This window comes from Perissodus microlepis, chromosome 1 (assembly GCF_051167445.1).
Source record: "Perissodus microlepis isolate ML-2025 ecotype Zambia chromosome 1, ASM5116744v1, whole genome shotgun sequence".
Classification (NCBI taxonomy): Eukaryota; Metazoa; Chordata; class Actinopteri; order Cichliformes; family Cichlidae; genus Perissodus; species Perissodus microlepis.
The window spans coordinates 7,374,844-7,397,510 of record NC_140461.1 but is presented as its reverse complement, the minus strand read 5'-3'; the positions used below and the strand labels follow the sequence as shown (position 1 = coordinate 7,397,510).

The window sequence follows — 22,667 nt, the reverse complement described above, 5'->3', positions numbered from 1 at the left end:
CACACAGCTGGCTCTGACATGGGAACAGCTATTTTTTTCCGCTCCCTTTCGCAGTCATCGTACCTGAAGGAGAAAACAATTTGCTAGAAAACAATCGAATGAAGAGGTCACAAATGCTTACATTAAAAAATAAGCAAGATATAATTTCATTTTTTTTATCATGTTTACATGACCAAATAAATAAATTCAAATGACATTTTGCTATGCTGATTGTATCTTTCTTCTTTATCTCTTAACAGATTTTTAAATGTTCTGCCAGTATTCATCACTGTGTCACAGTTTATATTCAGAGTGCACCTCCCACTGAAAGCACACCTTCATCTGTCAAGCAAAACACTATTGTCAAATGTTTTCTTATGGGTATTTTGTACATTGTCAGATTATATCAAATGGACAAGCTCAACATTTTGAGAAATGCGCTTATTTGCTTCCTTGCCAAGACTAAGATAAGACTATTAGCGCTGACACACAACCCCCCTGTGATTATTGCTTTGTTTTTGTGTGACTAAATCAAATGAGATGTAACATTAGAGTTGGGACACTTCTGCAGGGTGAATCAAAATGAAGCTCAGTATTTACTGAGGATTAAGATTAACCTCTGGCAACAGGACAACAGTGAAAAGTGAGCCCTTTAGTGTGATGATGATAAATGCACATTGTGTCTGAATAAAACATAAATAAATATCCTGTTTCGTTATAAAACGTTGAAGCTTGTATGCAGAAGATGTGCAGGACATAAGTCTGAGATGGATCAGGCAGTGGAAAGACGAGCACTAAGGAGCCCAGTGTTGACAAACTGAAAACACCTGCAGCTCAAATCAAAGCAGTTTGAAATTCTTTTAGTTTTCAGAAAGATTCATAATCACTGTTCCAGTTGACATGGTTGGCCAACCTATTCCTTAAATACGCTTCTTATTCCTTATAGGTGTTGTAGTATAAAGGTCTTGTAGTCTGCGTCACACCAAAATGCATTCTCCCTGCTTATTATATGAGGATAAACAAACAGAGGGAAATGGGAAATGTACTTCAGGGTGGAGCTGCTAATGAGCCCAAAATACTTGAGTTCACACATCTTCATAGACATCTGGAATGACTGCTTAGTTGTATCTTAGCTCTCCTTTATATGTAAACAAGCACATAACCTACATTATTTCTCTACTATGGGAACCAGTCCATGTCTTGCACAAGTCTCCAAGTTTTTATTTATTATTTTGCCATGGTTAGCATTTTGCCATGGTTAGCATTGTCACCTCACAGCAGTAAGGTCATGGGTTTGAATTCATACCGGGGCCTTTCTGTGTGTAGATTGCATGTTCTCTCTGCTTGTGTGGATTCTCTCCAGGTTTTCTGGCTTTCTCCCAGAATCCAAAGACACGCAATGGCTATGCTGAGCTATCTATTGGTTTGGAATCAACCCTGTCTTTCAAATATGGTCACTGTTGGCTCCAAAATTAAAAATGCAAGTCCACAAACCAGTGGGTGACCACAATCAGATGTGGTGTGTCTTTGAGCCAATCACACCTGTACTTAGAGGGTCATTGGATCACATAGAAAAGATTTTAATCCCCAGAAGGAAGAGCACCTCCATTGCTTTTATATGCATCTGTCAGTGACTTCTAAATCAACTCAAAACAGGTACTAACAGTATTCCATAAAGTTTAAAATGTATGACATTTTTCATGTGTTCATGAACCAGGAAACCATATCATGAGCCCTCAGCTTTATTCAAGTCATGATGCAGCTATTATGTTACAACTAATATACACAGGTCTATATGTACAACCACAAATACTATACTGGTATTCAGACTGTTGTGATTCAGTGAATTCACAGATGTGTGGATAACAGCCACGCGCACATACACACCTCAGTTGTGCCAAAAAAAAAGTAACACCTTCTTTAGAAGTCTTGAAACATAATATGCAACAAGTTCTGTAAATCAGTTCTTCATCAGTATGTTAAAATGAGAGCATCATATCAAAACATCTATTTTCACAGTCATTCTTAAAAAAAAAAACAGACAAAAACAAATTAAACAGTTCCTTACACTTTGTCATGGCAAGATGTGACAAACAAGACTCTGATTCTACATTATCACCAGCAAAACACAGCTCTACCACTGAGGACAGACACAACGTCTCAGAGTCGAGGACACGACGACAGACGAGGAGAATTGTTTTGGTTGGATACGCTGGGAGAAATGGACGGGAGAGGATTTCATTTAAAAGAAAAAATCTTCTACATTATTGAAAATGGTGAATCTGGATTCAAGTCCACAGAAAACAAACCAAGCAACAACTAAAGAAGACTACAGACACCACAGGACACCGCAGAATAAACAAAGACTGTGTGGGTGAAATGGGTGTTTTCTCTGAATATCAACACCTGCAGTGATATTGCTGCTGAGTCTCTGCGGTGAATACAACAGGATTCTAATTCATTTCAAGTTATCACTACAAGTCCTTTCTCTGAGAGGGAATGAAATCAAAGCACAACATGGTAACAAGAACTACAACACCTTTCAAGTACACATTTTCATCTCATATTAATCTTTTACACGAACCTCAGACAACACAAATGTTACTACACTGTGTGCAAACGCAGGTTGGGAGAAAGATGGAGGGAAGACAAAGACTATTTTTTTTATTCAATGTGACAGAAACGCTGGGCAGCCTGAGGTACTTAGAGACAGAACAGAAAGCAACCACAGGTTTATATAGGCAACCAGACAGGTTTTCAATAGTTTTACTCATATAACCATGACACACACATCTAGCACAATGTGGCCTTTCTTTATTATCTTTCTGTTTCAGTTTAAAAAGCTGATACTTTCCCCAGAATATGCGGCTTCACCCATAGCTAGATTGCGTTTGGGGCCCAGAGGCTGCAGGAGTTTGGCTTTTCAGGAGAGGATTTTCTCCCGGGTTTCGGGCAGTTTAAGAGCCACCATGCCTCCACAGACGAGGGCGGCGAAGGCCAGGAAGATGGGGATGATCTTAGTGATGCCGATGAAGGCGGCAAAGATAGAGCTGGCAATGATGGCCGCAAACTTACAGATGCCATTCAGGATGCCGAACGCAGTTCCTCTGCAGAGTCAGAAAGACAGAGAAGGGTTAGAGTCATAACTTGGCTGATTTACTGATGAAGTGAATGTGTGGAGAACCGAATTGGCCATGGATGCAGGTTAACGTTTGAGTTCATTTGTTCTCCGCTGGCATTGTTTTGCACAAAGGTGTTCACTTCTGTCTGCCAGGAAAAAACATCAAATATGCCTCACAGGTGCTGTGAGGTGGGAAGCACTACCTGCAACGTTAGGAACCAAGAACAAAGCTGCCAAACTGAAAGCTTGAGCCTCACAGAAGACAAAACAGAATGCAGGCAATAGGACATGAGGCATCAGCAGAAAGAACAGCGAAAACGCCTGTATGTGCCAAGCATTGTGTCACCGATGTTGAAATATCCAAGTCAGGTTTGCGCAACTAGGGGGTGTCAGAGTTTAGATATCTGATAAAATGATTTAGGGAGCCAGCTATGAGCGCAGGCCACAAAGAGTAATGCACAAGTTTGTTCAGGAAATAGCTGGTTTTAGTTGAGCTACTTTGTCATTTTTGTATTGGTTTATATATTTTTACACATTAGCGCGATGGCACGTTTCATCTCGGTGGTACACACTGGTGTATGCTTTCCTTATTTCAATCATTTCTAAGGGCAGGTGCCACATTTTGAGTTTAGTTAAGCTACTTTGACATTTGCAGTGTGTTGCTGTGCAGTAATGTTATACTGTTTTTCATTCCTCAGCAAACCGCAGTAACACAGCTAAGATTGGTGTACTAACAGCTACCTTTCAATATATAATATGTATAATTTTGTTATCAACTGCAAAATAACTCCCTTTATATCAGGCATTAAATTCACATACAAGCTCCTGGTTGCATATTTTTTCATTTTCTCCCCCGGCAGATGTGATTACTCAGTTACTCATTAAAGTCCTGCCTTTACTAGTTACAGTTCTCATATGTTGTAAATATCTCACTCCATTTGAAACAACAAGTCTTCGGGTTTACTCAAAAAACCTGGATGTGGATGTTACACTTTGCCTCTCCCAAGCATAAAATGGACATGCATGCCTAAGCTGCAGTACCAGCGGGGGGGGGGAATTCTATATTTAAAACCAACGAGTCACTACTGAACAAAGAAGGCATGAAGTGCATTCCAGGCTATTTTTGGTTAAAATGCAGCTGCATATTTGTTGTTCTAGCCTTTACTGAACGGTGGGTTTGGCCTACCCTTTTGGAGGAGTCATAATAATTTATCTGTACTATAATGGAGCTCATATTACACGGAAAAATGGGATAGATTACCGTTTAGAGGACGGGTAGAGTTCCACAGAAATTACTTCTAGTCCATTCCAGGCTGCCACACTGACGCCATAAAAGAGACACTGCCAACATATTACAGCTCCTTGACTGAAACTTAACAGCAGAAGGAAAGTGCAGGCCGATGACGCCAGCATAGAACCACCTAGAAAGACAAATAAATGAGGACATACTGACAAATATTTGACTGAATATTTGGCTACGTAAGCTCATCGTTCCTGTGCTGCTCTCTCCTGAGGTCACCTATTACGCGGATCCTTCCTATCTTGTCCATGAACAACGCTGAGATGATGTTCCCAGGCAAGACAGCCAAACTGCCCAGGAAGCTGACCATGTAGATGACGATGTCATTCTCCTCCTGAAAGTTCAGATGGCAGCCTTTCTTCGGGTGGAGAAAGGTGGCATTTTCCATTCGACAGTTCTTGAACTTGTCCTGCCAGAGATCTGAAGAGTACAGAGGGTTAGACTGTAAAAAGTGCTTACAGGAGAAACCTATTGCTTTAGCTAATTGTACAGTTTCAGTGCAGTCTGGTCTGGTACCTGTGTTATAGAAGACGGTGTTTTTAATAGTGCAGTTCTCAAAGAAGGTGTTGGTGGATTTGATATCCTCAAAGTAGCAGTTTTCAAACAGAGAACTCTCAAACTTGACCGACTTGATTTCAATGTTGGCGAACCTAAATGAAAATAATGACATGAAGCAGTAGCACAAACAAACTAAACTGTGAAACTGAGAAAAATTTATAACATTAGGTGTTACAGAAATGTACTTGTCATGGATGTACTCCCCCTCACGGTGGATCTGGTTGACCAGAGAGAAGTTAAAGTGGAAACGCTCCACACGTTCTCGATGGAATATTCGGACTTTGGACTCGTACTCTTCATACTGCATGTACTTGATCATATCAGGAAACCACACTCCAAGCCCGTGATAGCTGATACACACAGAAAGATTGGAAGCATGAGTGGAGAAAACTAAAATGATCCGCCTGAGATAGAAAATTTTAATTTTTTTCTGTAGATGAAAGCACAGGTGTGTTTTGACCTCAGCTTTCAATGTAGATCTACCTGAAGGCCAAACAGAACCAGACAATAACCAGAAGGAGGCCTTGTAGTCGGAGCTCCGGCGCTGATAGAGACATGATATTGGCCATCACCTAAGGAAGGAGAAAGAGACCGACAGACAATCAAACTTGACATGCAAGGTCTGCATTAAAAAAGAAGCAAAGCAAAAAATTGTCTATTTTTATTGAATTCTGTTTTATTTTACTGTAAAGTGTTGCAGACCTGTTGCAGCATGGTCATTTTTCTGACAGTCCAGCGCTGGAAGGCAGTCCCAGTCTCACTCTGGATCTCTATGAACTCATCCTCCTGAGTTTGTGGAGTCTTGATGTTGGTTACCTTGACAAAGGCATCAAGTTTTTTTGATTTTTTTTTTTCATGTAAAATTACAGATGACACAAGTGTGACATAAAAAAAACATTAAAAATAAATAAAACTTTAATTTAAGCAGAAAACATGTAAATTAATATATGATCGAGTTTTTAAAAAATGTTTTTGTGTTAGATCCTTGAGTTGAAACAATAAAACAAACAAAAAAACAAACCTGTCAGGGATATTCATGGTAATTATTGTTGCACACAGACAAACAAACATTGGAAATTTTGATCAAAGTTTCCTAACCAGATTAATTAATAAAAACAAATGATTATCAGGACTTGTGAATAACATTTCATTAGTATGTTAACAGATGGGGCTCTGTGATTTATGTTGGTTTTTTGGTTTTCTTATGAAGCATCTTCATCATTACTCTAGTCTAATTAGTTAATTTCTTACATGCATGTGTTCCTTTCAGTTATTCTGAATTTCAGACTCTCATTTGTCCAACCCGACTCGCCCCCATCTCCACCTCATCCTAGTTGCACAGAGAACCTCAATCAAATCTTCAAGTCCATCACCACCAGTGTCTAGAGTTGTAGGTCCTGTTATGTTAGTTCATTGGAGTTGCTGAATGGTCGACTCTTTGGTTCAATAAATTATTATTTTTTGATTCTTTCAAATGATTTCTCCTCAATGATTTTTACTTTATTGCACAATCAAGAGCCCAAGAACCGTCTTCAGCTTCATTTCACCAAGGCCTCTCCCTCTGACTGCCACCCTATCCACACAGGCACTTCCTGGATGAGTTATTTTGGGCTTTTCCAGCTGGCACGTGCAACTGGACAAAAATGTTCCTGCTGAGCAGGAAGCCCCAGGGCAGGCTCAGAACATGCTGGAGAGATTATGTTCCTCAGCTTGCTTGGGAACCCTTTGGTGACCCACCAGAAGAATTGGAGGAGGCTGCTAGGGAAAGGGAGGTCTGGGAATCTCTGCTTAGACTGCTGCCCTTGGACCAAGATATGCAGCAGACAATGAATAGATGGACGAAGAGATGTAAGACTAACTCTAAGGTATTTACATAAATTACAAAGAGATGTCACCTGCACAAATGCAGGGAGATTGGAGCTACATTTATTTTATTTTGTTAATAAGTAGATAACTTTTCTGTCAACTGACTGAGCCAAACATGAGTGTAAATGAGGGCTTACAGTGAAAACTCTCTCTGGCTCCCCCTTGGCTTTCCAGTTGGTGTCATGAACTTGTCGCAGGATCATCCACGCCTCATCATGTCGTGCATTCTGAAAAACCACACGTACAAACATATAAATATCTATTTAAACAAGTTTAAAGAGCACCCTGTGAAACCTCTCGGGGTTTTCCAATGTGTAGTTGAAATTATAAAGTTTAGTGAACTATATATAAGAGTGACTCTTTTAATCATGGGTTTTGGTTTGAGCGCTTAAACTTTCCCACCAGCACTGCAGCCAGATGAATGTTCCCATTAGGTCTGCCTCTTATTAGAAGGGGTAATGTGTGATAACTTGTGGTGCAGCAGTAGCATACAAATACAATACCACATGTGGTTAAAGCCCTGATATTGTCCAGGATGAGAAACAGGGGTGGGTGGTGTTCTGGTGCTGTCTTAGCAGCTCATCGCTACCTTTGCACAGCAGTGGGATGTTGGTGTGGTGATGACTCAACATTCTTAACCAATCACAGCTGGATGCTTAATCCTGACAATCAATATTATTACTACAAACTGGCTACACTGGTTCCAGTATCTGACCTCCAGGAGGAATCTCGGGCTCTCCGGCATGAACACGAGTCCGATGAGTGCGGCCAGTGCAGGAAAGAGACACACCAGGATAAACAGTCTCCAGCTGTGCATCTGAAGATGTGTACCGATGGCAAAGCCCCAACCTGCAAAAACCACCCAGTGAAGAACACATTAATATTTCCACAAACCTTGTTTTCTGGAATGCTTTAATTATGAAATCACAGAATTAATGTGTTGCAATTTTTTTTCTTGAGTTGTTTACATTTGAGTCATCAAAAGTCAATTACAAGCAGCCAACTGTGAGGCTGTTTGGGAATCTTTTTCAAACTGGATGCTGGCGGTATGTTTGGTTTTATTGTGAATAATTAATTCAGAACATAACTGATTAGATAAAGTTCCAGATAAGCCATATTAATGAGCTATTCAATACATTTCACCACATTATGCAGACTGAGAAAGGAAAAGAAGAAGCAAAATGTTCCCACTATGAGAAAAATTCCAACAAAAAGCAAGGGAGGAGCCAAGGGGTGCCCAGTGGTGGCCTTGGCTTCTCTTTTGAGCAGAAACCTGTTAGCGGGCTACACACAATTTTCAAGAGCAGGAGCTACATTCTCAAACATGATTAGATGACATTTACTAATAGAGAATCAAGGATGGATAGTAAGCAATGATCTTCAGAGTTCAAATCCTCCTCTGGCATAAACAGCAGCACAGAAACCGTGTACTAGGGGCTTTGTGGCAGCTCCTCTAAGTGTAATGGCCCAGTATTTTTGTGAATAAAGGGTATGTGGGGCAGGATGGTGTTCATAGACATAAAAGTTAAAAGGCGAGTGTATGAGGTGTCAAATTGCTGTTGAACTTCAGATAAATTGCCTCCAGAAATTACATTCAGTAACTACTTTTTTGTCATTGTCATTTCTCTTTACTGTCACACATGAACACATTTTAATAGCGCAAATGCATTTTATTGTAATATTATGAACACGATTATTAAGCAAAGAGATTAACTTCAGTAGCATTTCAAGAATTTTGGGCAAATGGGAGTAAGAGGCAAAAAAATGTGACATTTTGGACTGCAGTGACTTCCCATATGGCAGAAAAGATTAAGACATCAGCTTCTGTTCAGCAAGTAATGGTCTCAGCCACTGATTAAAACTGAAATAGTAATGCTGTTCTCCCTACAAACACATTACGAATTGCTAATACTGCATTTGATTTCCTAACACAACTATCACATACCAAAATTGGGGTATCATCACTATACTACGCTATTAAATGTCATATTTTTAGAAGGCAAACATTTAAATTTGCAAACTTCTGCAAACATTAATACACGAGGCATTTGAACTGACAGCCGTGAGAGACTAACAGAGAACACTGTTATTACAGACTCCATTTGTGGGGGTCTCAATTATTCATCTTATATGTTTTAATACTCTACATGTGTTTGTCTGTTTATCAGAGTTTGTGCGTTACCATAATGAGGGATGATTCCCCAGGCGGTGAAGGAGGCGTACAGGCCTCCAAACATCCAGAACATGCAGAGCCAGCTCAGATGTTCTCCACGTTTATCCATCTGCAGGAACTCAGTAAAGTAGGTGTACACAATTGGAATGGAGCCACCAATTCTGGAGGAGGGATCATAAAACACAAAATTAGTGTAATCTTACACAGATGTTTTTGATTTTGATGTGATTTTGTCAAGATTTTAGGACATCCTATTCCTTTGGATGTTTGTCAAATTTGCTTTATAGACAACTTGTCACACATTTGCATTTTAAATGAAAAATTATGCAAGGCCATACCCTAACTGGAACTGGAAAATTCTTATCTAAAACTCATGATGATGCAAGCTTCAAACACTCGTGATTAAAAACATTTTGTTATATAATGACAGAATTACTGGCATTGATAGAATATTTGATAGATTTTTTTAGAGCTCATTTTATTGAACAGGCACGAGTTAAGTCAAGATTTTGGTTCCTTTCATGAGGGTGATTATTGATTTAATTCTGGAGCCTTGCGATAAGGAAGTTTTAGTGCTGGCGATGGTCACAGTTTAATAACGGCATCAGCAGGGATATTTGATCGTTTTGGTCAATGCCGTTTCCATTTCTCAGATCTTTTACATACTTTGTGGGACATTAAAACATTTTTTGAACTGTGGAAAAAAAATATCAGATTATCATATCTGTAGGTTTAAAATGACTTCAAGGATTATTGGCATTTTAGAAGATTCCTCCCTTTTTTATGACTGTAGCAAATTTTTTCATACAGGGATGTGCAGTCAGCCTCCTGTTAGCATGCCAGAAAAATGCACATAGTTTTTCTTCAAATGTGAGTGTTAATGACTAACGTGGGACTCATTATCACCGCGAATCAGCGACAGCAGAACAGTTTATTTCGGTGACCTTGTATTTTGTTGCTGAACAACAAGCTCAAACATCAATATTGCAGATCTGGCTGGAACCATTATCAAAATAAATGTGTCTTTGAAAGTTGCAAAATCAATCAGTGCGCACAAATAGCTTCACCGTAAGGTGCTGGCAACAGCAGGAACTGAGCAATAAAGCTGAAAATAAGAACAATCAAACAGCACTGTTTACTTGTTTTAATTAGTGTAATAAAGAAATGCTCTGTTGAAGTAAATAAGCAGAAATCACCTCGTGTGCAGCATGCAGTCTTTGAGGTGGTGTTAACAGTGTGTTCTCGTGGCGTGTGCCAGCAGGCTGCACATGATAGCATGCAGAGTAGAAGGTACTACAAGACCCCTACTTTACTGTAATCTTCCTGGCTCTCTCCTGCAATTGTTAAATGGCTTAAACAACAGTTTTTGCTTTACACTTCCTCATGTAGTTGGAGGACCTTGCATAGTACTAAAGAACTGATGTCAAACTGCCCAACACAGTAAACGCCAATTAGACTCAAACACTGGGTCAGTTTTTCTTTTAGAATACCAATTAAACTAATTTAGCAGTCTGAAATGTCTAATATAGCCCACCAAATTAAAACACTCCATTATTAAAGCACTAAGAAGTATAATAGGTTAGATACAATAGAACATGTAATGTTTTTAACATGCATATCAGTTACTTTCTTCTGAGCAGTCTGACTAAATGTACCACAGACCACAGTCTTTTTAATGTTAGTTCTACCAGGTACATTTTTTTCTTTAAATGTCAGGGGTATTATTTTGAAATCTCTTTCTACTAACTTATTTATAGAAAAGGTCAGTCAGTCTGACAAAAGCCTGTGGATGTTTTTTTCTTTGTTTGAGTAATGTAAATGTAAATTTGGCTAAGTCAGTGTCTCACCCAAAGCCGGAGCAGAACCTCAAGAAGAGGAAGAAGCCGTAGCCCTGAGCGAAGCAGGACAGGAAGGAGAAGACCAGGTCGATGGTCAGGACGTAGATCAGACACTTCCTCCTCCCCATTTTATCACACAGACCACCCCACACCAGTGCACCCACCATCATGGCCACATACACCAGGAGACCTGCAAATACACACGCACATATTTAATCACTTGGGAACCTGGTTAACTTGAAATGTGAGCTTTACAGATTCACATGTCCACACACAAACAAATGCTTCACTTTTAAAACTCAAGTCAAACACAAGGGGGCTCCCTTTACCCTTGTATGAAGTAGGAAGAAGAGAAATCGTCACACAGTGTTTCAGTGTGACACATTCTTACATTTGAGAAAAAGAAATAAAGGTCACAATAATTTCCCAGGAAGAGCATTTCGCTTCTACAACACTCACCTTCCATATTTTAAAACCTGCTTTCAGTTTTGTTCACAAGCGCCAGTCACCTTTTCTGTTATTTGGGCTTTCTCTGACATTTTATTGTTTCTTTGATTACATGCTTTATCACTGCAGACTCCCACTCTGAGTCAGGCCGGTCTGGAATCTGTCAGCATGCAGCAGGCAGGTGGTCCAGCCTGCCATTTCTTCTTGTTCTGAAGCTGTTCCACAGCTCCACACAAGAGCATACTCCATTTTTCATTTTAATGTCTCTGGGGAGAGAAACAAGCTCTCCTGTCTTAGCTGTTTAGGGACTCAAATCTACAGCCTCAGCTATCTTCTTCAGCGTGTTGTTTAAACCACTAGAACAATGCATACTTCCTGCCTAGTCTGTGTTTTTACTACACAGCCATAACTACAGAGGAACTAAGCAGCTTAACAGCACGTGGAGCCATAGTGTGCACCTTCCCCGTGGATTACTAGACTATCCAAATGCTCTGATGCTCCACACGCCAAGTTGCATATCCCATTCAACTCGAGACTGCACAGGGGAAAGAAGAGTAAAAGCTATCATACCATCTAATATGCTGGCCAAATAGTTGCTTAAGGAAATGTGTACGCCTCAGATATCTGCAAGGATAAGTTAACAGGATGGCCTTGCATTTAGAAATCCCATCTCTCACATGGAGGCCTAGGATCTGTCCTGGCAGCAACAAGCTTGCAAAAGTGTCCTTGAATACAGTGAAGACACTTAGTCCCTGGAGGAAAAGGGAGAATTTATCTTTTCCTTCCTGTATTAAAAGTGAAAGCACTGTGCTGAAGTGCTTTATCACAACTGCAGGCACAGAACAAAATACAGCTGCAAAAGATGCCAGAGATACAAAATATATAGTAAAAGAGACCCCATGCTCTTGAACGTGAATAGATGCTGTGTAAATTAATTTCCAAATAAAATGAATTAAGCCCACTTCCTCAGATAGCACATTTGTGACTATTTCAACTGTTAAATCGATGCATTTTTCTAATCAGGTGAATGATCCACATTTTTGCTACCTACTTTCATGAATCAGTGCAGTTTTTCTTTGTGATTTTATGATATTTGTTAACTTACTAATCCATGAGTCCCTTGAAAACTGGGAAGCAAACGTCAGCACTTGTGAAACAAGTGGGTCTTTCCCTGCATGGGAGTCACTTTGTTTAAGAGAATATCATCTTTTATAAATACCCAACATTAGACCCAACATTATCAACATTTTACAAAATGGTTTCAAATCACTGAAAAGCCTTTAAGTGAAAATGTTGATCATTGCTGCCATCTCACACAGGGACCAAACTAAAGGATGGAAGTTATTTTAATTGTTAGCTTCTGGCTCAGATACTTTAGGTTGTTTACTATGTTTAAATGCCTCACTTTTTAAAACACATTTATCACAAATGAGTTCTCATATACATTGTTACTTCAATTAAAAGCGTAACTGTTGTTAAGATAACCAAACTCAATTAAAAAAACTAGCATTAGCATGTTCATTTTTCCTTAATCGACTGTTTCCATGGTTGAATACTTTTCAAACTTTACTGAAAGTACTTGAATTTATGTTTTAAGAAAAATGTATAATGCGTTATGGCAGTAGTTATTCAACATTGTTGAGTACATTAGCAAAGTTTTCCTGCTAAACTAAATGGAAAAGAAACTACTGAATCTGCGAGATAAAAAGAAAATAAGAACTGAAGGCTCTGAATGGGCAGTGAAGCTGCTGTTTTCAGAAATCTCTAGAAACATGTGAAGATTCAAATTCTGAGCATCACAGACCTTGACATTTTGAACGATTAGCGTGATTTCTCCCAGTCTGCCAAAACATTTCAGTAATAGACATAAAGCACCAAAGACAATCTGGCAGGTATCATAAAATTATCTACGTACGCAGTAGCTGTGGATCAAGTATAGCAGCTTGGGTTGAGATTAAATCTGAGCAGAATTTCTGATATCATCAATCAGGTGTAGGTTCCTTTTGTTTGTGTCCACCACTGTGTCTTCCTCTATTGAACACTTCACCCTGCAGATTAAACAATATAACTGTCATTAAAGGTAAGTGTGCTAACCCTCCTGTGTTTAACAAAAGCTTTGGGAGTCTGTCTGCTTTCCAAGACTAAGGTTACGATTAAAATAATTTCTGTTCCTGTGTGTCTAGTGGACAGAGCATGAGCATGAATCAGACAGGATCATTCTGCAGATCTACTTCATATTCTCAGCCAATGATCAGCTCTCTGCCCCCATTCTGCGCAAACAGACGCTGTGATTTCATTTTCACCAGGCCTTCCTCCTGCTACCGCAGCCTGTCAGAGGCCTGAAGCATATCTGACAGCTCTGCACCAGCTCCGCAGGCCGCCAGGATCTCTGACTGCTGCAACATGCTCTATATTAGCCTGGGAACACACACCGAATGCAATCACCACCGGGTTCCTCATCAATCTCTCGCAATGCTTCATCCCAGGAGCCTGTTGTTAAGATGAAATGAGCGATGTGCAATCTGCCACATCGCCTGGCTACACACGAGGTCTGGGAAATAAGGTGAAAGGCTTTAATTTGCAGTTCAGTTGTCCGCACAGAAAGTGAGGAACTGACGTTTTCAAGGTAAATCTCCCGATAAGTCTACACTGCATACAAATTTCAGTTCTAAACATAACTAAATAATTAAAATATATCTGTTGGCACCCTCAAGCCAACTCCCAGACACATGGAGGACCACTGCCAAGGCTCAGTGAAGCTAATCTGGTTGCTCACAGTGGACCCAAACTCCATTAGGACACACAATGTTCATTATGTTCTTTATTTTTGCATTTGCCTAGAAAGATCCAAGCCTTTTTCCCCTAATTTGCTCCACCGACTGGGGGATATTTTTATCTGAAGCAGTGGGCTGCAGCCATGTGCCGTCAACAGCCAAGCATATGCGGGATTTTGTTCCAGCCAAGCACAACAACAGATCATTTCACTGATGAGATCCTCCTGCCTGGGTAAAGAGTGAAACTCTTCGACAGATGACTGTAATTAGGTAGTCTTGCAGGTTTTTATGTGTCTACATATAATTTATGTTTGTCATGCTAGCCATATGATGAATAATGGCAGAGGGAGTAGTTTGTCAGTACTAGTCTGTTCAAACTGACATACTTCAGCAACTGTTGAATTGATTTTTTTAAATAGATTTAACTCTACTGACTTTGGGGATGTCTTGATATTTTTTTAGCCTTGTGAAGTTGAGAATTATGGCAACTATTGGACAGAATGCTATGAGTATGCCATCTTTTGGATGAATTATAGGCCTCTCCGGGCCTTTCATATGGGTAAAAGTTACATTTTCTGACCAACTGAAAATCTGTGAACATGACTGTGATCTCTAATAACCGATATGAGGATATTTATCATATTATCATATTAAACAATATAGATAAACTGTCAAGAAGGAACAAGATTTTTTTTATGCTGAAAGTTTTCTGGATTAATCATTTTTAAACATACTCTGGTTGCCATGCAGATAAAATGGCTGTGTACAAAAAAGATAAACAGGTCTTAGCATTTGTTGTCATTGATCAAATTTAGCTGCAGTTGTTGAATTCCACACTGATGGACATTTGGATAAGATCAGTGTTATCCACTGTCCAGATATTTTGTACCTGAAACACTGTCCCAAAAGGCAAGTCAGCAAACTACTGCAGTTTTTAAAAACAATTCTTAATCATCAGTGGCTCAGAAAGTGAGCGGATACACTTAATATTCACTATATCTCACATTTGTGACCTTAATTTTTCTCATTTAACAACGTCAACATTACTTATATTACCTTGACCCAACTGTTGATTTGATTTGGCTCTTAACAACCCTTGATCTGCATAAAATCTAATTGAAATTCAGTTAAACTCACCCAGTAATCCTTTGTCAGCGTTAGATATGCACATGTCCTTTTCAGCACTGGGCAGGACAAAGCCCACCACGAAACCATCCACGCCATCAGCCATTAGCGCCAAGCCCAGCACAAAGAAGAGCATCCACTGGAAGCGTCCATGGCCACAGTCCTCCATGATGGTCTCGTATTGCTCTGGCAGGCTTTCCTCTTCCTCTTCCTGCTGGGCAGCCATCCGGGCTTTCCTCCTGGCCTCCACTCGAGCTGCCCGTCGTGCCTCCTTGATTTCGTCGGGGTGCGGGATGCCTTGGTACTCCCCCTCATACATCTGATCATCCTCATCTGCCCCTTCAGTGGCATCACTAGCAGCATCCTCGTCCTGTGGAGGGTAGTCCGTCTGATAAGGGTAGCTGTCTTGACCTCCACCATCTTGGGTGTAGGTGTAATCTCCACCTTCGGTCATCTGCTGGTTTACATTGTTGTGATAGGGGTCATCCATGGTTCCTGCTGCATGTAAGGAGAGCAGGAGTGACTTTGTCTCGGAGCCGTCGTGTGCTGAGGAAGCTCAAGTTGTCAGCTATAATGGCATAATCCTCCCAAGAAGCCGTGAGCTGCTCTCGTGTAGCTGCAGTCTCCTGGTGTCAGAAGAAAACTGCAGGTCTTCTGTAGTTAAGTCTCAGGTTTAAGGCCTCAACAAGTATGCTGAAAGACTGTTACCTTCCTTGATACGTAAAGTGCTGCATGCTGAACCTGGAAAACAATGAACACCACACATTACATATTGTCTGTTAGCCTCACATCACTTGTAGAGGAAAAGCCATTGCTATGCAACGGTGCCCTTTGGGCAGGTAACAGGTAATGTCTCAAAGGACTTCCAAACAATCATTTTATAAAACTTACATCAAAATTCTATAAAAGTATCGGGGAAAGTACTAGAATAAGATTTAATGGCTAAACTTTGTTTAAACGTGTTAATTTTTGAAAGATTTTTAAACCTGTTTTTATCTTTGTATTGTATTTATTGCATCTATTAAAACAGATTTTGAGTTGATTTCCTTTTTATTTTTCCAACTTTTAAAAAAACTTGCTTGTGAACTAAAATCCTATCCTTCTTCCAAAAATTACATTTTTCAAAGTGTCTTGTGGAAGGAAAAACAAGTTTGGTAATGCTTTTCTCCCTCTCTGTAGGCTGCTTGTCCTTCCACACAAGCAGATAATCTCATCGTCTCCCCGCGCAAATGCTCTGGCGCCATTTTGATCCATCACACAGCACTGCTGCAATGACACATTCAGATCTGTCTTGATTTTTCTGGTGACCAGAGGCCAGAGCATCTAATGCCGACGAACAGAGAAACACAAATTCCATTAAATTTTAGGATTTTTGTTGCTGCATCCGTTCCTGACATGATTAAATGAGTATCACAGTGAAGCCAAGCACACACATGCTTGTAAAATCAAGAAATTGCTAACCTGAGGCTGTTATCCTCTGTAGTTTAGAGATAAAATATGATGTCATGGTTTTTTTTAATGCTTTGTGTCAGATAACTAAATGGCTGAATACCAAACACAGCACACAATTCAGTCACACAGTTAAACATTTAAACAAGACAAACCTTTATTTAACCTCTAACTGTATAGTCACAGGCAAATTTTAGCTTTTTATTCCTCCTCCAGCTACAGCTTCACATTCACACTTACACACATCTGTACTACTTATGAAGTATATAGTACTGTAAAGCAACTGTAAAGCAACCTATTAAACCTTTACTGCAGAAATTACATAAAACTGGTAAAGAAGTAAATCTAGAAAACTGAATCTTTTTTGCATTAGTTAACATTAGCATAAACTAGCATTAGGAGCATAGGTTATTGGCCACGCCAGACCAAGTAATGCTGTACTTGCAACTGTATGTATTATAATTATTAAGATCTTGTTTAATTATATATATTTTTTAAAGTATTAAAAAACACATTTCAAAAGGTAACCCACAAAGTTCACCTTAAATAACAGAATATATTAATTGATTTTTTTAGCCTGACACTAATTAATGCAAATGACAGTCTTTAACATGATTAATTAATAAATACCTAGATCACCTAAATAACCCAGATCTCCACACAATCTCTGTTTCTCTGACCTCTGTTGCTTTTTGATGGCAAACTGATTGTTTCCCCAGAGTAAACTATACCTAAAGGTTTTAGCATATTTGTCCTCAAATTTCATCAGCCATACATTCCACATATGCGTTTTAATAGAATCCTTAATAGTTTCAATGAATAAGATGAATGATAAGTTTGTTTGAAATAACTAAGTGATACAAGTTAGAAAGACTGTTTGCTAACTGTATAAAAGCAGTGGTGTATTTCCACCTGAATCCTTTCATATAACTTTTATTGTGATTTGAACCATTTTAATCCTGATTTACTGCAGTTTTCCTAATGGACCATTTGTGTCCACCTAAGTGTTAATGGTCTAACTTTCATCCGGTGGTTATTAGCCCTGTATATCCAAGTAGAAATATTTGTAGTCCTATCATATGACAGTGCTTGGTTTGGTTTGGGTTGGTCTGTGCTGGTTTGGAAGCAGGATGACGAATACTGTAAATTAATCCAGATTACAACAGCAGGTTTTTTTTATTCTGCCCTTGTTGCCTCACATCATTGTTTCATCATGAAAGTCACAGAGGTGGTTGGTAGCAGCGATGGATTACACAGTCTGGAATGATGCACTGAAATGTAGGCTGTTTGGTGCTTTCAGATGCGAGGTTTTTGAAATCTGAAAGTCTGTGTTAAAATCTACGCTTGAATCAGTTCTACTGTCGGAAGTAATGAGAAGAAGTCGAGTACTGTGATAGAATCACCATCATCTATTTATTATTTCTTCAAGCGGTGTGAATAATACATGAACAGTTCATGAGAGGGAATGTGTTAGGATGGATGCGCAGTCATGTTGAGGGAAGAGAAGTTGCTTTCATCATCCTGCTGCAGTTCCTTTTCTCACACAGCTGGCGCTTACATAACAGTTGGGCTGCCTAGTCTTTCCCCTCTATCTCCCGCCCTTGTTTTCTAACCTATTGATCCAGGTTTGCGTTCACAGCCGTAACTCACACTGCATACACACTTACACAGATGTCAAATCACCATTTGTGCCTCTGCAGTTTTTGAATAGGTCATAATCTGCCTTTCTCTGAGTGTGTCCCGTTGTTGAAAAGTCAGAGAGCCCCTTTGAAATCACGAAAATCAATGTGAGTCTGAGGTTTAACAGGAAGCAGAGAGGTTGCCACCTAATTTACAGAAAGCTATTTCAATTTCACAAATGACCTTTTACCATTCAGATCATTTATTATTTTGACTGAGCCAAACTCTGTAGCTCATTCTACAGAGAGCAATGGAACCACAGACTCGTGTGGAGTTACATATTAATGCTGCGATAATGGACTTTGGAAGAATAGCTCTACAGACACACACACACACACACACACACACACATGCAGTGGATAGAGCATCAGAGCTGCCCAGTGGTCTACGTTTTGATTTTTTTTCCCAATTGCAATTCTTATATTTAATTTTTAAGTTACCGTAGTTACCAGTACCACTGCAGGCAGCTCCAGTTTAGCTGTAGGAGCCGAGCTTTATTCATTCACTTTTTCATACCCAGCTGGTCCAACCTTCTGCTTTTTAATCTATGTTTTAATTACATTTGAGGAAATGTAGAAATTGACAAAATCACAAATCAACCCTAGAACCCACATCGTTGTGCTTATTAATTGTTTGCAACAAGTCACTGTCCTCTAATTAAATTTTAGCCTTCAGTTTTACAATCGTATTTTTTAATTTGGCCCCTTTTGGTGACTGGATCACCCCCCACCCACCCCTATTTCTGCAACACAGCTGTTTGATCAAAGCCTTACCTACAGCTAAGCAATTCTGAGAGGATCTAAACATTTTTCTTGCTCGCTAAAAATTGTTAGTCCAGATTGAAATGGCTGAAATTCTTATCAGCCTACAAAACCAGGATCCCGCTAAGCAACTCGTGTCTATTGAGATATAACACAAAATCAGTTGCACTACATCTGCTAAATGTCGTGCATCTGTTGATAGAATAACTGGACCATAACAGAAACAAGTTACTTTTAATCTCAATTCTGCACTGATCTCCAGAGGTCAAAGGAGAATCCCGTTTGATTTCTTGGGACAACTGTCTGCTAACTGACCCATTTCTATGTCTGATAGACAAGAGATTGGAGATTTTCCACTCAACGCATAAAATCTCATCAAGCATTCAGCTTTATGTCTTTTTGTAAAAGACAAAGCAGTTGACACAAATAATTTCAGACTAAAATTTCTCTGTTTTATAAACATCAGAATTAGTGCTGAGCATAAAGGAGCATTTGCTGCATATCATCAGGCCTGTGTTGCTGCACCACATCAAACTCATACTGCAGCTATCTTTTCCATCATTGTTATCTATTTCCTCACTAGTTCATCTCACAAAGCAGCAAGCATTGAAAAATAACAAATGTTATCTTACCAGAGAAAGCATTCCTGTAATATATAAAATGACTTCTGAACTTAAAAATGTGCTAAAGTCCAAGTAGCATTTTCAAATGTCGATCGCCTCCATGTCAGTTTATCCTAAGGCCGTGCTGTAGCCAAACCTAAGGGATTAGGGTCCAAGCTCACAACTCCCCCACCCCACGCATACACATACACACCACACACTACCCCTCCCTCACCAGGGCTCATCCCCACAGGAAACTCCCCAGAATTAACCCCACCACCCCTCTGGGAGGTAATGGTACAGTCCTAAAGGTTTAAATAGCAACAGGCTGAACTGACACTGACTGCAAACTGTGTAGTTGCTCTGCAGGATTTTTGGGATATTGCTGATTTGTATTAACAGAGGTCAGAGTTTATAGTCAGCTGTCAGAACAGCAGCCTTCAGATTTTCTGTTTTCCTTTTCTCTTTTTGGCTCAAGGACACATCAGCAGGGCAGATGCTCGTTGTCATGGGTACCTGAATGTGGTTTCAGTAATTTACATGAAGAAAGTTCCAAGAGGTGCACATTTTAGTTTACATCTAATCACCACACCAAGTGGTTTTCACTGCCTACGCCATGTTAGGATAATGACTATCTATAGCAACCCCAGTCAGGGACACTCCCTTTTGTCCCAGAAGCAGAAGAGCTGCTTCCTTTGAGGAACAGCTGTATGCCAAAGTATCCTTGAATGAGACATTGGCTCGCTTTGCTGGCTGCTCATCCATCCTGAGAAACTCTGGATAAGCATATCAGCAAAACTGGATGAAATATTCCTTTTCCGTTGAAGCAGGAAGGAAGGGCTGGCAGTTTTATTTCTCTGGGTGTGGATGAGTGTAGAGGTTATTATGGATGTGTCTGAGTGGCACCTAGAGCGGAAGATGGATAATCATAGCTTTGCTGCTCCACATATCATTCCTGTGGTTTACATACACAGAATATACTGACTATGATAGAAGAGAGGTCTGATGCTACAGAAAAAAAACTGCAGTTATGGTTTGATGGTGCGGTATATGGATGCCCGGCATTTCCCAAATGATAGTAGATTATATAATATAAAAGGCCTTTAATATATAGATGTATTACATAGGCCTCGAGAGGCCTTCTCCACCGTCTATCTGCAGTCTCCCTGGGCCAAAACATCTTTATATAGTTTGTTTTTACTGAGGGTATTTACACTGTCCTGCAATATAAAAGTGAAAGGCTTGAAAGTGTCCAAATCTGCTTGAGCAAGACATTAAAACACTTCTGTATAGGTCTATTTACCCAGATGGATATGATACAATGCACTTTATTACTGTGATGTGATGCAGGTGGTAGCAGGCAGAGGATGTACCCAAAATGCAGGACTTGAAAGACAGAAGTAAACTAAGAATCACAGCTTTATTTAATGCTGGAAAAACAACAGAGAAAATGAACTAACTAACCAAGCTATTGGTTGGGCAGACAGAAACTCACACGCCGTGAGGGAGATGCAAATAATATATACACAGGGAGAAGATAAGACAGAGAGGACACACCTGGGGAACAAAGCCGAATCATACACATGAGGCAGGACTCTATCAAAATAAAACAGCAAACAACAACACACTGAGATCTAGATTGAGACACATTAACTGGATTCAGGTACTGGACCTGTGAATTAACATGAAAGGACAAGAGACACCAGACAGACATGGGACTATGACCAGGGAGACAAATGATAAGACCATGGAGATTAGACAGGCTGCAAAAGGAGATGCTGATGACAAGACAAGACCAGGAACAGACTAAACACAAAAGGGAATTAACATAATAAAACGAGAGCCAGGAACTAGAAATAACAAACTCAGACACACTAGAGAATACTAACTACAGAAAACTAATGCAGAACTAAAACATGAAAATCTCTTAAATCCCAAAGAATGAATCACACGGTCATAAACCCAAAAGCTAGGTCCAAGATCCAGGACCATGGCAGCTATGCTCTGAAGGCATGCAAGTCAGTGAAACAAGTCACACTACTTCAGTGAAATTTGCAGGATTCCTTGATCATGTTGCTGGGTTGGTCCAGAAAACATACCTATGAAAATATGGAGATGTCTAGGAGACAGAGCAGTGGACTTTTTGACCAGACTGTTTAACATAAACCTGGTGAGTGAGAGGATGGCACTAATAAAGGTTAGTGCCAGAGTTGAAGATGTTGAGGCTTTCATTGGGACTGACCAGGATGGACAAAATCTCAGGTTGAGCAGTTAGAGAGATGAGAGACGAGGCTCATTTGGACATGTGCAGAGAAGGGACAGCGGATATATTGGACTATCTATGAATCTACTGATCTATGACGTCAGTAAAAACGTTTCGAGTGAGTTTATGGCTTCAGTTGCTAGTGTCATTTTTAATTAACACATTGTGTTCATTTAGTAAATTAGGGTCCCGTTTAGAATAAAATGTTGATAAAGTATTGAATGTAAAAATTCTGAAGGTTCTCAGTCAGCTCTGTCCCTCAGCTGCAATGACTGGTCTGATAAATCAAGATAGTGGTGGCGGCTCTCTTTCAAAAATGTGTGTGTTGAGTGGGTGAATTGAAGACACAATCTAAGGTAGTTTGGATAAAAGTGGTATATAAATGCAGTTTGTTTACAAGAAGCTTTCAGAGGTAAAATTGCCCGGTTATTCACACGTAAATAAGATTTGCGGGAAAAGTCTGGCAAAATAAAAATCCAGCAGTGTAACACAAATACTTATTTACTGCGTTTCTATTCCGTTAGTCATCTTGTTGTGACCCATCAGATTAGTTTTTCTATGCCTTAACTGGAGTCTCTACAGCTGATATGTAAACCATATACCTACCTGCTGGTTTAGATATTTATGCAGCATTTACAGCTAAAAATCTCTTTCCACAGACACATCTAAGTTTCATTATTAAATATTAACAAGATGGAATTATATATTAAGGAATATATGTTGTCTGAGTT

At 39.6% G+C, this 22,667-nt stretch overlaps 1 protein-coding gene across 1 annotated transcript; it reads right to left on the bottom strand.

Moving 5' to 3' along the window:
• Window positions 1–272: 272 nt before the first annotated feature.
• Window positions 273–19,848, bottom strand: sv2ba (synaptic vesicle glycoprotein 2Ba). Its single transcript, XM_084928388.1, has 13 exons — window positions 19,704–19,848; window positions 15,194–15,922; window positions 10,845–11,025; window positions 9,007–9,158; window positions 7,540–7,673; window positions 6,962–7,051; window positions 5,661–5,774; window positions 5,442–5,530; window positions 5,144–5,308; window positions 4,917–5,050; window positions 4,620–4,820; window positions 4,362–4,521; window positions 273–3,086 (listed from the first exon to the last, which is right to left on the bottom strand). The coding sequence occupies exons 2-13, from the start codon at window positions 15,669–15,671 to the stop codon at window positions 2,903–2,905; spliced, it is 2,082 nt and encodes a 693-aa protein (XP_084784514.1). The 5' UTR covers window positions 15,672–15,922; window positions 19,704–19,848; the 3' UTR covers window positions 273–2,902.
• Window positions 19,849–22,667: the final 2,819 nt, after the last annotated feature.